Source organism: Colletotrichum spaethianum (assembly GCF_022836535.1).
Source record: "Colletotrichum spaethianum MAFF 239500 DNA, contig28, whole genome shotgun sequence".
NCBI lineage: Eukaryota > Fungi > Ascomycota > Sordariomycetes > Glomerellales > Glomerellaceae > Colletotrichum > Colletotrichum spaethianum.
In genome coordinates, this window is record NW_026054798.1 from 517,835 (window position 1) to 530,070 (window position 12,236).

Here is a 12,236-nt window from a genome sequence, read left to right on the forward strand (position 1 = left end):
CTCTGTCCCCTTGTCGGTATTAGATTGGCGGGCTGGGATCCTTCACCAGGGTGCGGGAGATCCCTGCACGTCCCCGAAAAGCTTAAGAACCGGGGTGAGGACTTTGATGTCACCGACGGTTGGGTTCTTGTCTGAGAGGGATCTGCCACCACGACTGCGACTCAAACTCTTGCGCGCGGCTGCAGCGGTCTGGGTTCGCAAGAGCTTGGCTCGGCCCGTCTATGGATCGCCATTCGATAATCTCCCACTGGTTCATAAAGAGCTCTGCTGCGACTTGCGGACTGGTCGAGTTCCAGGCTTTCGGCTTGCATGAGTCGCTCCCAAAATATTGGAGCAGTCGAATGCCTCTGTCCGAATGGACTGGCTTGTCGTCTCAAGTCGATTATATTTGGCGGCGCTCTGGGAGCTGCTCTTGAAGCTGCCGAACGCAGCCACCGTCATCCGAGGTACGGCTGACTCTGCATCATTCTATCCATTCGTCAAATGACGGACCCCAGCACAACAGCAAGACAGCCAAAGTCAGACCTGTCTCTCTCAGTGGTTCTCTGGGCGGTTTTGTTCTCGGATATGGTGTCTCTGACCCTCTTTACAGTCGACCGTCGCCATCATCACAGCGTCTCGGGCTTCGCGGTAGGTGAGGACCGCCGATCCGAAGTATCCAACTGACACGCCAGAGGGCTAGCCTCTGCGCAGTGGCCCATTATTGGGCTAAACCTAGCTCGAGCTCTCTCAGGGTTGGCTGTTTCCATTGCCCAATACGGTGTCCAGAACGTAGGCTACCACTCAGCGTGACCATTGTCCGGGCTGTCCGTCTCTAGAGACGGGCGTGTGTTGGGCCGAAGCCACAATGGAGCGGGTGATGGGCCATGCCGACAAATCCAGCTCTTGGAACCAGTCATTCGTCGTTCGCAAAGGGAAATCTCAATGGAGGGAGTTCGCAGTTGGGGTGGGATGCGTTGGTGGATGTCGACAGGGGCAGGAAGCTAGCTCGACCGCGCTAGCCCACAAACGGCCGAGAAGGGACCCCGCATGACGTATGGCGCGCTGTCGTTGCTGCTCACTATGACTAGCCACCAGCGCACTAGACTGCGCAGGCCGTGTCACCATCACTGACCGGCTCACCAGCCGAAGCATACCTACCTCATCGCGCGCTCGCACTGCCCACCCTCTACCACCCAAATAGATGTTTCTGGTTCAATGATATAACTCCTATTCCCTCTTTTGGAGGCCCGCCTGCGCCCTAAGATCAGGCCTGCTTTTTTCCTGCACTGCACTGCCCAGGTTCTTTGACCGTCCTAATTCCTGCATCCTCTTACGATATCCCCCGGTACAACGCTTTTCCCCCCGTGATACGAGCTCGTCGTTTCTGCAATACGGACCAGGCAACGCCAGAAATAACATTGCTTGGGGGCTCTTGTCAACCCACCCGCCCAGGCGTCCACTTGTCTCGTCCCGTGTAAGCCGAATAATCGCTGCGGCTTCCCACTTTTCACCCTCGTCACCTTGTACTGTACATCCTTGCTACCGTCATCACTCACCGTTGAAGAGGAACCCACTGCAGAGGAAAAGTGGGAAACGAAGCGTACCGATACCACCAAGCCGGCACCAGGCTGGCATATGATGCAAGCCAGCTCTAAGACAGCGAGGCAGCACCAGCAGCCAAGCATGGCGGAAACACGGTACCAGGTGCCGACAACAGGTACTGAAACATACCTCACTCCTAATACGAGCCTGTGTGCCGAAGTAAGAAAGTTTTTTGTTAATCATAACCCTCTTTTCCCTTGGATATAGCAGGCCATTCGGGAAGATTAAAGTACGCCGACCCGCGGGATCTCCCCAGCTTCCCATCCCCCGGTCTTCGATCTGACGGAGCTGCCGCCGGAGCCGCCGCATCATTGGGCTGGGCGAACCAAAAATCAATCGAGCTCTGGAAACCCGAAAAATCAAACTCTGCCTCTACAGCCGCTATGCTCGCAAAGGATTACAAGATGGCGCCCACTTGGGAACCCAACTCGAGCTCCGCCGGCGCAAAGGCTGCGCTACTGGCATCAGCGTCAGCAAGAAAACAGGCGACGACCAACACGACACCACCCCCATCTGCCCACGAATCCTGGGGGAGCAGTGCTGCCAACCAGGCCTTCAAACAAAGCCGCTCTGTTGGGCAACCCACTCACGACACCTCGGCTGCAAAGAACGGCCTTGGCTCTCTTTCAGCGGCTCAAAGTGCCATGCCGGCGACAAGCAGAACGAGGCCACGGGCCAAGTCGACGCCCGCCCCAAAGGAGACTTATCCTGGAGAGTCACGGGCTACCGCCAACGCCTTGAGTGCCGCCACAGCAGCTCATGGCCCTTCGATGAAACCAAAATCCCCGACTGACGCTGCCGGTTCTGTTCCATACACGAACTTGCCCCGCAAGATGTTCACTTCGTCTCCCGCCATCGGTCCGGAAGCAGAGGAGCAGAAGAGAGCCGATGTGCTGCATGCCTCTGCGGTGGCCATGGCCAAGAAGATGTACAGCCACCAGCAAAAGATGGTTGACCAGGCACGTCAAGCCCAGCAGGAATCGGGGGAAACCACCTCGGATGACAACCAACCGAAGCCCTATGTCAACCTACAGGAAGCAGCGTACAAGCTGGCTCAAGAACGCCTGGCGAAGCTACATGAGGAACACCAGCGTAACCGAGACTACCAGGAATACTACGGCAACAGTACACCGGCTCAACCTCAACGGAAGTTCACTATAAAGGGCAAACTGAGACGGCGGTCTTCTAGCGATGGTGCCATCAACGACGACAGGGAGCAGTCTGAGCGCATCCGAAGGCAGATGTCCATTTTCTCCTCCAGCCTGACCAAGGTTGACGAGCAAAAGCGGACCAAAGATCGCGAGGCATTGTTGGCTGCCGCACAAAGGAACGTCAGAGCCCGTCTCCAGGGCATGGATGACAAGATCTCGGCCGAGACTGGCATGGTGCCGCCGAGTTCCAAGAGTGACTGGGAGTCCAAGGCCCAGATGGCTGCGCTTGCCCGACACGAGTCGAGTAATGCGAACAGAGGCAAGATTGACATAGGTGGTGGAATGTTCATGGACCCTGCGGCCGTTGACGAGATTGCCACTAGGAGGGTGCAGCCGGTGCTTGATGAGATTAATGAGAAAGCCGCTATTGAGCGAGAGCGTCAAGAGCTCCTCAAGGCGGAGGCAGAAGCCAAGAAGAGGGACGAAGCGAAACAGAAGGAGCGCGACAGAGAGATCAAGGAGATTAACCGCCAGATCATTGGTAAGCTCTCAGTCATGATTTACGTCGTCCAAGACTAACAATTGCGTAGAGCAGGAGAAGCAGGAAGAGAAAGAGAGAAGGCACCGAGAGAAGCAAGAGCTCAAGGCCAAAAAGGAAGAAGAGAAGGCTGCAAAGGCAGGAGAGAAGCGCAAGTCTAAGGGCCTGGAGGTCCTGCCAGGCGACTCGGCCGTCGCAGGCGAACCCAGTGAAGTCTCACCGGCCAGTGATGAGCATGGTGCCTCCGCTTCGCGCCGCGCAAGCCAGCATAAGCCTACCATCAATACCCAGAGGGAAGCATCCAACAGCGAAAACCCCGGTCACCGAGCGAGAGCGGGTCACCGACGAACAAGATGAAGGAGTGGCTCAAATCACGCTTCTCGCGGCCGCGGGGTCGCTCCTCGGCGGGCGAGAACGCCGAAGAGCGCGGCTTCATTGGCGGCGTGGCGCTCACGAGGCTCGCCAACGAGAGCGCAACGAGCCTTGATGCGCGATCGGCCAGCATGAGAGAGGTCGCAATCGCTGGCAAGTCCGGAGCCGAAGCGCCCAGGTCGCCGCCGCCGGGTCATGAGGGTGATGGGAGCAGGGCTCGCGACTCGCGGGACGTGAGCCCTGTCAGCTCGGATAGTGAGTCGGAGCGGTTCGTCGAGGCGAGGGACGATCTCGAGGGACCTGTTTCGCCGCCCGTACCTATCAAAGACCCGAGCCTGCATAAGAGCAGCAGCCCGACCAGGGACTCGCGGTTCCGGGAGATCATCGAATAGGTTTTGAGGTCGTGTTCTAATACTCTGACGGATCTATGTACACGGGGGTGCTTTGGTTTCTAGTGTTCAAGATATTTCCAGTTGGCAAGCGCGTGGTGTTGGCGGGATCGGCAAGGAGCGGTATGAGGTATGAGGCATGAGTTATGTACATGCAAAACAACAATCATCTCGATAGGTCCGTATGCCTGATGGCTTTAGTACTATTCATTAAAATCTCTTAAATCCTACGACGATAGTGCCATGGCCGTCAAGCTAGACGAATGTGATACTTGTCGTGCAAATTCTACACACTACTCTCCGCAGCTACCGATGACGTTGCTGAGCCATTGGCTTTTGGTTCTGCCAGGCGCAGGTCAAAGCGGAAAGGCACGCCTGACGTAACGGTCGTGCTTCTCTACTAGTGTTGGACGTCCGCACGCATGAGGTTGGGATGGCTGGCTGCCGCCTCATCATTGAACCACGACGCACAGAGACTCCGACACGCCTGCGAACCAATTGACTTTCCGTCATTCAACAGGCCAAGTGAAGAAGACTGCAATGTAAAGGAATTATTGGTGTGTGTATATGGCGTTAATTCGTAAAATTATTAAACAAGAGTCCAAAGTCCCCCGACAGCTGGGGAGTCCCTATACGCCAAAAACGCCCGCTTCTCATGACGTCCCCATGGTATACTGATGCACTTTGTACCCAAGCCCAAGACTCATGATTCCAGTGTAAACCCCGTACCCGACCCATTACTCGCAATTCTCATCAAGCTTCATTTACTTCCTATACTCTCACGCATCATACAACAGTCGCCGCCACTAGAACTGGGGCTGGCCAGCGTGCCACTCCCGCATCCCCGGCTTCGAGAACCGATTCGCCTTGTTACGCGTCTTGGCCGCGGGCAACAGGTCGACCGTGAACGAAAAGATGTAAAACGAGAATATGAAGGCAACAGTCCACTCGAGGATGGCCGCGGCGTTGTACATCTCCCTAAAGTTGCAGACGATGAAGCCAATAGCCAGCGCGATCTCGACAATGATAAAGACAAGCTTGATCCAGAACGAGGCTGCAAGGCTATGGTGGTCGGGGTACTTGATGCCCAAGCGTTGGTACTCCCAGCATATGAAGATGGCGGACAACAGGTAGCCGCCCATGAAGAACAATAGGAACAGGAGGTGCAGGTTCTTGTGGCGGTAAGTGTCGAAGATGCTGAGGCAGATCAGCCCGACGGTGCCGACGATCGCAAAAAGGATCGTAAGGCCGTAGAGAACCTTCTCGCCGGTCGAGGTGTTGGGCACGAGGCGGCCGCGGTGACGGAGCCAGCGGTCGGAGAAGAAGGATAGGTCGAGGAAGATCGTGGTGATGACGCAGCCCGTGATGAAGAGAGGCTTGAGGTAGTAGGCGCCCACGTCGCTGATGTATGCGATGTTCTGCGGAGGAGACATGGACGGGTAGAGGACACGGTGCGTCTCAACGATCCAGTAGAGGAGCATGCCGAGGAGCATGCCGAGCCAGACGAGGCCCGATATGATGGGGAAGATCTGGACAACATGGTCAGCTGGGTGAGTGGGTGGGTGGTTCAGGAGATGGAACGTACCCAGTATGATAGTATCCTCATCTTGGCGGAGTTTGGTATGGCAATACTGTGTTCTATGCGAGGTGTAAGTCTAAGGCGCCAAGACATTCATGATATGGAAGGTAAAAGTGGTCGGTTGTTGGGGGGATGCAAAGGGGTTCTCATCCATCACAATAGCAATGAGTGAGTGCGCGTGGACGTGTAGTGGTGACGAAGTATGACGATGGAAGGAAAAGCGAACTGGATTAGTCGTCACCACTCACCAGAAATAGCGTATTTTGTTCTTTAGAAGACCGTCGTCGACCGGGAATTAGGTAGACTGTCAACAAATCTCCAAGAAGAGGGTTTGTGTTACAGGCGGCCCTAAGAAAGAAGAAACGTGCGGTTAGAATGCTTCACGCATGAGCTGATCGACTGGAGAGGCGCCGGGGGTTAATGAAGGAGTGCCTGCGCGGGAGATGCCTGCGTACGTCAAAATCGGGCGGTGCCTGATCGTCAATCCAGAAAACGAGAGAATCGACAGAAATCAGAGTGCGTGGCCCGGGGTCGCGGTCGCGGACTTAAGAAAGACATCGGGGCCCCGTCCCCGTCGCGCCCTGCTGGTGGCTAATGAGGGCCGGTCTGCGGTCGGGCGCACTCTCATCACTTTGCGTGCTACCCGTGATGGCTGTCTCCACTAGCTCCCAAGGATGAGACTATGTGTCTGAAGTCATGGACTCTGATCGGCACTTGGGAAAGGTTCCGGTTGCTCGTTCGGACCCCCTTGTCGACGGCGCGTTGTGGGGGTACCATGTCATTGGTCTTGGAGAAACCGCCGGGGGGGGATGACGTAGGGGCAAGTTTCGACGCCCCGAAGGGTAGCTTTTCGCAACTTCGCAAGCGCGAACTCGCCGTAAGTCAGGCCGGATTGAGGCCCTAAAACTGGCGCCAAGAGGAGGAAATTCCGGGGCTCTCAGGTCTTCCCAGTGTGTTTACGACTTTAGTCTCTGGCTGGATCAAGAAATATCAAGTCTACGGATCGAACGACGGGGGGGAATAATCAAGCAAGGTTTCCAATGCGCCCCTTCCCTCTTTTTGCCCTCTACCTACCTCAACCCAAGTGAAAAGCGCGGCCGAGAAGGATCAAGCCCTGAACTCATTGTGCATGCTCAGCACTCAACGTGCAGCGTTACACCTTCGGAGAAACGGGAATAACCATGTCCGCATCAACCAACACCGCGGTCGTCACCACCCCCCTCGGACCCATCCGAAGCGACGCCAGCCCGTCTGCACCGCCGCAATTTTAAAGGTGTGCTTCATCAACTCTGGCAGCAGTTCCTTCTAGTGCTTTCGGGTAGGGTTCCGTCGCAGCACATACCCTGCCAGCGCCTGCGCCCGCGCCAACATGCTCACATCAGTTCGTGATCACTATGCCGCGTAACGTAAAGGATGGCGCAGGGACCGAGGTTTGCATGCGCGTGGCCAGGTTTTCCTCATCAGTTTACATGCGGTCCAGAAGTGCCTGCGAATGGTCAGAGAGAGCAAAGTAAGTGATGTGTCGTCGTGGCGCTGTAACGCAGTAAGCATATAGGATTGATACGTTCTCCGTCTTGGCAACCACATACTAGAGCTAGCGGAGGTCTTTCCCCGGCCGGTTGTCTGTATCATCCGGACTTTGCTTTCAAAGCAACTCAATTCCACATACCTAGGTAACACAAGTTCAAGGGGTCACCGAGTTGGATGCACCCTGCAGCAAGCACAATGCACCGATGAAATCGAACCAATCAAATACCCTATACTTGAACTTCCAGAACGCCCCTTCCTGACTGTGGCTTGATCCAACCTGTGGCGCTTGTAGCCAATCAGATACCGCAGCTTTCACAAGGCTGCCTTCATCCCGCTGCCTCGTCCTCCATTAACCTCTATCCTCGCCATCGCGACCACATCCGTCTCGACCAGCCCACGATGTCGGCGTCACCCCTTGTTGTGCGAGCGACCGACGCGCTCAAACCGGCCGGCTCTCCTTTCCGCAATGTCTCCTCCGCCCAGGTCTCTTCGGGCAACGGCACCCCGCAGCCGGACAAGAAGGCAGCGCCTGTATTGACCACGGCCCCGACCCTGGACCTCGCCGAGCAGATGAACGAAGAGGAGAAGAAGAAATACGTCAAGGGTTAGTTCTATTCATTCCGATGGACTGCGTGCTACAAACTGGCATATCTAATCGAATCATCCCACAGGCAAGAAACTCGGAGAGGGTACCTACGCCATCGTCTTCCTCGGCCACCTACGCTCAAACACGTCGTCCCTCGTCGCCATCAAGAAGATCAAGGTCCAGAAGGAATACCAAGAGGGTATGGCTCCGGACGCCGTACGCGAGCTCAAGCACCTTCAGGAGCTCCAGCACCCCAACATCATCTCCCTGCTCTCCGTCTTCTCCTCAAAGGACCAGAACCTCAACCTCGTCCTCGAGTACCTGCCCCTCGGCGACCTCGAGATGCTCATCAAGGACACGGCCAGCGTCCGCTATGGCGCCGCCGACATCAAGGCCTGGATGGGAATGCTCACGCGCGCCGTCTGGTTCTGTCACGAGAACTTTGTCTTGCACCGCGATATCAAACCCAACAACTTGCTCATCGCCGCCGACGGCGAGGTGAAGCTAGCCGATTTCGGTCTCGCTAGGAGCTTTGCCGATCCGTACCAGGTTATGACAAACCAGGTCATCACTCGGTGGTACCGCCCACCCGAACTTCTCTTCGGCGCCAAGCACTACAGCGGTGCCGTCGATGTCTGGAGTGTCGGATGCGTCTTCGCCGAGCTTATCATCCGCGCTCCATACATGCCTTCGGAGACGGAGGTTCAACAGATCTCCCTCATATGCCGCGCCATCGGCACACCGACGGAGGACAACTGGCCTGGCGTGACGAAGCTGCCTGCCTACACGGTGCCGGACGACGCCGAGCCTGTCAAGGGCAGGGACTTTTACCAAGCCATGTTCGGCACGGTCGGTCCCGAGGGTGTTGACCTGCTCATGAAGACATTCATCCTCGACCCCAAGAAGCGCATCACGGCACGGGATATGCTGAAGCACAACTGGTGGCGCACCGAGCCCAAGCCCACGCGCAAGGAAGACCTCCCCAAAAAGGGCGGTGGAGAAGAGAAGATGGGTGCAGATCTCAAGCGCCGGCCCGGTGTCGTCGACGAGGACAGAGGTGCCAAGGTTGCGCGCAAGCTGGACTTTGGTCAATGATGACCTACGTTTTATCACGAATTTGATTTCACCAAAAAAGTATGTAGCATTAGAGGCGTTATGGCATACGGAGACGGATGGGTAAAGGGGGTATTTCATTTCCCGCCTAGGTGGCACAGGCTATTTACAGGCGCCTCCAGCGGCTCTGAAGAGATCTATTTTGGTACTCCAAATAAAAAGCAAAAGAACGATCATCACGGTATCGTCCAGCGTCCCTCCCCCCGCTTAGTCTTTGGTCTTTGGCTCTGGTGACTACATCAACAAACACTCCATGCCGTACATGGCCCTTTCGACGTCCTTCCTAACCTGGTACCAATCCGCGCGGCGCTGGGCAAACTCGTAGGCCTCCTCGGCGCGGAAGACGCCCTCGAAGCGGTCGCCGTCGGCGATGATGGTGGCCATCTCCTTGGCGTGGCGCGGGTCGATGAGGTAGATCTGGCTCAGCTCGCGCAGGGCCTTGAAATAGGCCAGCAGGTCCTGGTTCTTGAGGGTACGGATGTACTCAAAGTACAGGTTCATGTCGGCGATGAGCTTGATGGCGCCCTCGGTGCTGATGCGCTGGCGCTTGAGGTGCTTGCACACGGCGGTGAAGAGGCGCAGGCCGACCTCGCCGTTGAAAACATCGAGCATGGACTTGTCGGTGCTGCCGACGAGCATGCGCGTGTGCGCCGAGACGAGCTCCTTGATGCGCTGCGCCGTGGGCGTCGGGCCCGGGTCCGCGAGGATGCCGCCCGTCTCCTCGGGGTTGTAGTCGGTCGGCTTCTGCGTCGTGCCGTGGAGGTACTCGACCTCGTCCATGAGCACGTCGATGCCCTTGTTCAGCCCCGCCGCGACGCTCTCGTCGAGCATCTGCTCCCACTTCTTCTTGGCGATGCCCGCCGGGTCGAGGAAGTCGTTCTTGTCGGCGATCTTGGGCCCCGCGAGCTGCTGCTCGTAAAACACGTCAATCATCTGCGAGATGAGGTCGCCCACGTTGACGAGCTCGATAAAGGTCACGAGCGGCGCCACGCCCGACTGGTTGTGGTCGCTGACCTCGCGCGGGTTGTAGTGCGAGAGGTGCCCGACGGCCTTGTCGAAGCCGAGCTTGACATGCCTGTTGCCGAGGATGCGGAGCATCACCACGAAGATGGTCTCGCACTGCTCCCGAGCCTCCTCGCCGTACTGGCCCCCTAGCTTGATGAAGCTGGACGCCCGCGCCATGCTCGTTTTGGCGGCATGTGTTAGGTTGAGAGCCACCTCGATGCTGAACAGCGTCTTAATGCCCTCCATGCGCGACGCCATGAGCGCAGCCTTGGCCGCGAGCTCGTCCGTGGGGGCCTTTTCTGGAAGCGGGCTGAGCCGTCCGCTGCCGTCCACACCGCCGGGCGCAAGACCGGGGGTATGTGGTCTGGACGGCAGCGGCGAGGTGGCAGACGTGCCGTTTGGCGTCGTGGGTTTCGCTGCCGAGGTCCCAAACGAGGGCAGGACGGTCACTGGCATCATGACCACCTTCTTGAAGGAGCTGAGAAAGTCCTTCTTGTCCGCCTGCCTGTTGAAGTTGCTCATGTAAAACGACTCAACCGAGGCGTCCTGCTCTGAAAGCTTCTTCTCCCACTCCGCAACCTCCGACTCGGCCTGCTGTGTGAAGTAGTCAAGTTCTTCCTGCAGGTACAGGTCGAGATGCGGTTCAAACACCCTCAGCATCATCTCCTTTGCCTTCTCCTCGAGGCTCCCCTTGAAGGCTTTCGGCATCGCCAACGATTGAAAGAAGAGCATACCTTGCTCAAATACACCGGCTACAGCCTTCAGATACGAAAGTAGATTCCGATCATGCGTGGCGTCGAACAGGGGGGTGATGTAGTCCATGATGATATCCTCCCTGACCTTCTCCATCAGCTCCCAAAACACCACGTCAGGGTTGGCGAATATGCGCTCGATAATGTCCGCTTGCTCGTTCATCTTCCGCAGCAGCATTTCGAAGAACGCACGTGACGGCTCCAGGTTGACGTCGTCCGGGTTGGCCCGGTTAATGCAGTCCACCGAATTCGCCGTCAGGACGTCGCGGTCGCTGAAGATGGGGTGCTTCTGGACGAACAGCTCCGTCCCCGCGTTGCCACCGTTGAGCGCGTGCAGCACATGCGCATACCGCTTCATCCTGCCATCAACGTCCCAGACCTCGTAGCCCTGCTCAAACTCCCGAAGCACCGCGCTCTCAAAAATGCTCGTCATGGTCATTAGTCGTTCCTCTCTTTGGTTCCATCCTTGCGCCCAGTCGCTCTTTGCAAACGTCTGCAGGTTCGACATCATCCTCGCCTGGCGTTCGGGATCCCGGAACACCTGAAAAACGATGGGATCCGTGTGGCTCTTCGCCCTAGCCAGGTCAAAGTAAAAGGGCGCCAGCGCGCCGTAAATCTTCCCGTACTCCTCCCTCGCATGCCCCCTCACGCTCTTTGCGTTCTTGATCACATCCAACAATGCCTCTGGATCCTTGAACGGGTCTTTGGGTGTAGGTGCTCCGACCGTCATTCGCTCGAAGCCGTCGATGGGAGGGCCGGCAACGGACTGGCGCTTCTGGCGCTCTTCCTCGACCGTGGCATCGAACAAGGTCGTACTTGTCGGTTTCGGTGCCGCGTGGTTCGCCGCAGCGCCTGGCTGGTTATTGGCTCCGTTCGCTGCGCGTTCGGCCGCTTCTCGCCTCCTCTTCACAGCTTCTTCGAACCGACGTCTCGCCTCTTGCTCGTCCCAGCACCCCATGCTCTTCAATCGGGCCACCCATCTCGTATCATCGTATACCATCTCCTGCATTCGACGAGACGCTCGGGCAACCTGCATTAGGTCTGCTACGGGGAGGTAATCCAGGATCGCCACGAGGATTTCTGTCCATTGTCAGCTTTTTCGGCTCGTCGTCCAGTACAGAGGCAGCGAATTCTAACCAGCAGGAAGTGTTGGCCTCGAATCCAACATCTCAGTCGCTTTCAAGGCGCCGAGGATGCCGCCCCCATGAGGGGCAGTTCCTCGAGACCTATACATGTTGGCGGAAGGGGTATATCTGGTGCATCTGGGATGCAATATTTGTTATGTATAGCCTAGAGGCGGTTGACAGTCTCTCAAATCATGGTAAGACTCCCCGAATGTAACAGAAGGGTTCGGGCGGGGTTGCTACGGTCCTTGGTTGGAATGTTGTACGATCTACAGATGTACTGTTTGGCGGCTGCCTGTCAGCCTGGGGGTTCAGTTATGACTTAATTCTCTCCAACCAGGTCCCCGCAGCAGCTGTCGCCAGCTGTGGTTGAGGAAGCCCCAGAGCCCCTGGCCACTGAACCCCTGATTCCCTCAGGGGCTGGATGCCGCTTGCTCGACTTGACTCGTCTTGAGGCCTAGCCATGACACTGCAAATATATCGAAAAGGCATCTCTTTCTTGCTGCATTTTAT

General features: G+C 56.9%; 4 protein-coding genes across 4 annotated transcripts; 2 read left to right on the forward strand and 2 right to left on the reverse strand.

Moving 5' to 3' along the window:
• Nucleotides 1-1,967: 1,967 nt before the first annotated feature.
• On the forward strand, nucleotides 1,968-4,037 carry ColSpa_09481 (uncharacterized protein; the record flags this gene model as incomplete). Its single annotated transcript, XM_049275693.1, has 3 exons — nucleotides 1,968-3,276; nucleotides 3,326-3,511; nucleotides 3,565-4,037. 3 exons carry the CDS (start codon nucleotides 1,968-1,970, stop codon nucleotides 4,035-4,037), a joined length of 1,968 nt encoding a protein of 655 aa, XP_049131650.1.
• An 803-nt stretch (nucleotides 4,038-4,840) lies between these two features.
• Nucleotides 4,841-5,640, reverse strand: ColSpa_09482 (protein sfk1; the record flags this gene model as incomplete). Its single annotated transcript, XM_049275694.1, has 2 exons — nucleotides 4,841-5,563; nucleotides 5,620-5,640. The coding sequence occupies 2 exons, from the start codon at nucleotides 5,638-5,640 to the stop codon at nucleotides 4,841-4,843; spliced, it is 744 nt and encodes a 247-aa protein (XP_049131651.1).
• A 1,902-nt stretch (nucleotides 5,641-7,542) lies between these two features.
• Nucleotides 7,543-8,824, forward strand: ColSpa_09483 (serine/threonine-protein kinase KIN4; the record flags this gene model as incomplete). Its single annotated transcript, XM_049275695.1, has 2 exons — nucleotides 7,543-7,747; nucleotides 7,815-8,824. 2 exons carry the CDS (start codon nucleotides 7,543-7,545, stop codon nucleotides 8,822-8,824), a joined length of 1,215 nt encoding a protein of 404 aa, XP_049131652.1.
• A 252-nt stretch (nucleotides 8,825-9,076) lies between these two features.
• Nucleotides 9,077-11,635, reverse strand: ColSpa_09484 (F-box protein pof6; the record flags this gene model as incomplete). Its single annotated transcript, XM_049275696.1, has 1 exon — nucleotides 9,077-11,635. The coding sequence occupies one exon, from the start codon at nucleotides 11,633-11,635 to the stop codon at nucleotides 9,077-9,079; it is 2,559 nt and encodes an 852-aa protein (XP_049131653.1).
• Nucleotides 11,636-12,236: the final 601 nt, after the last annotated feature.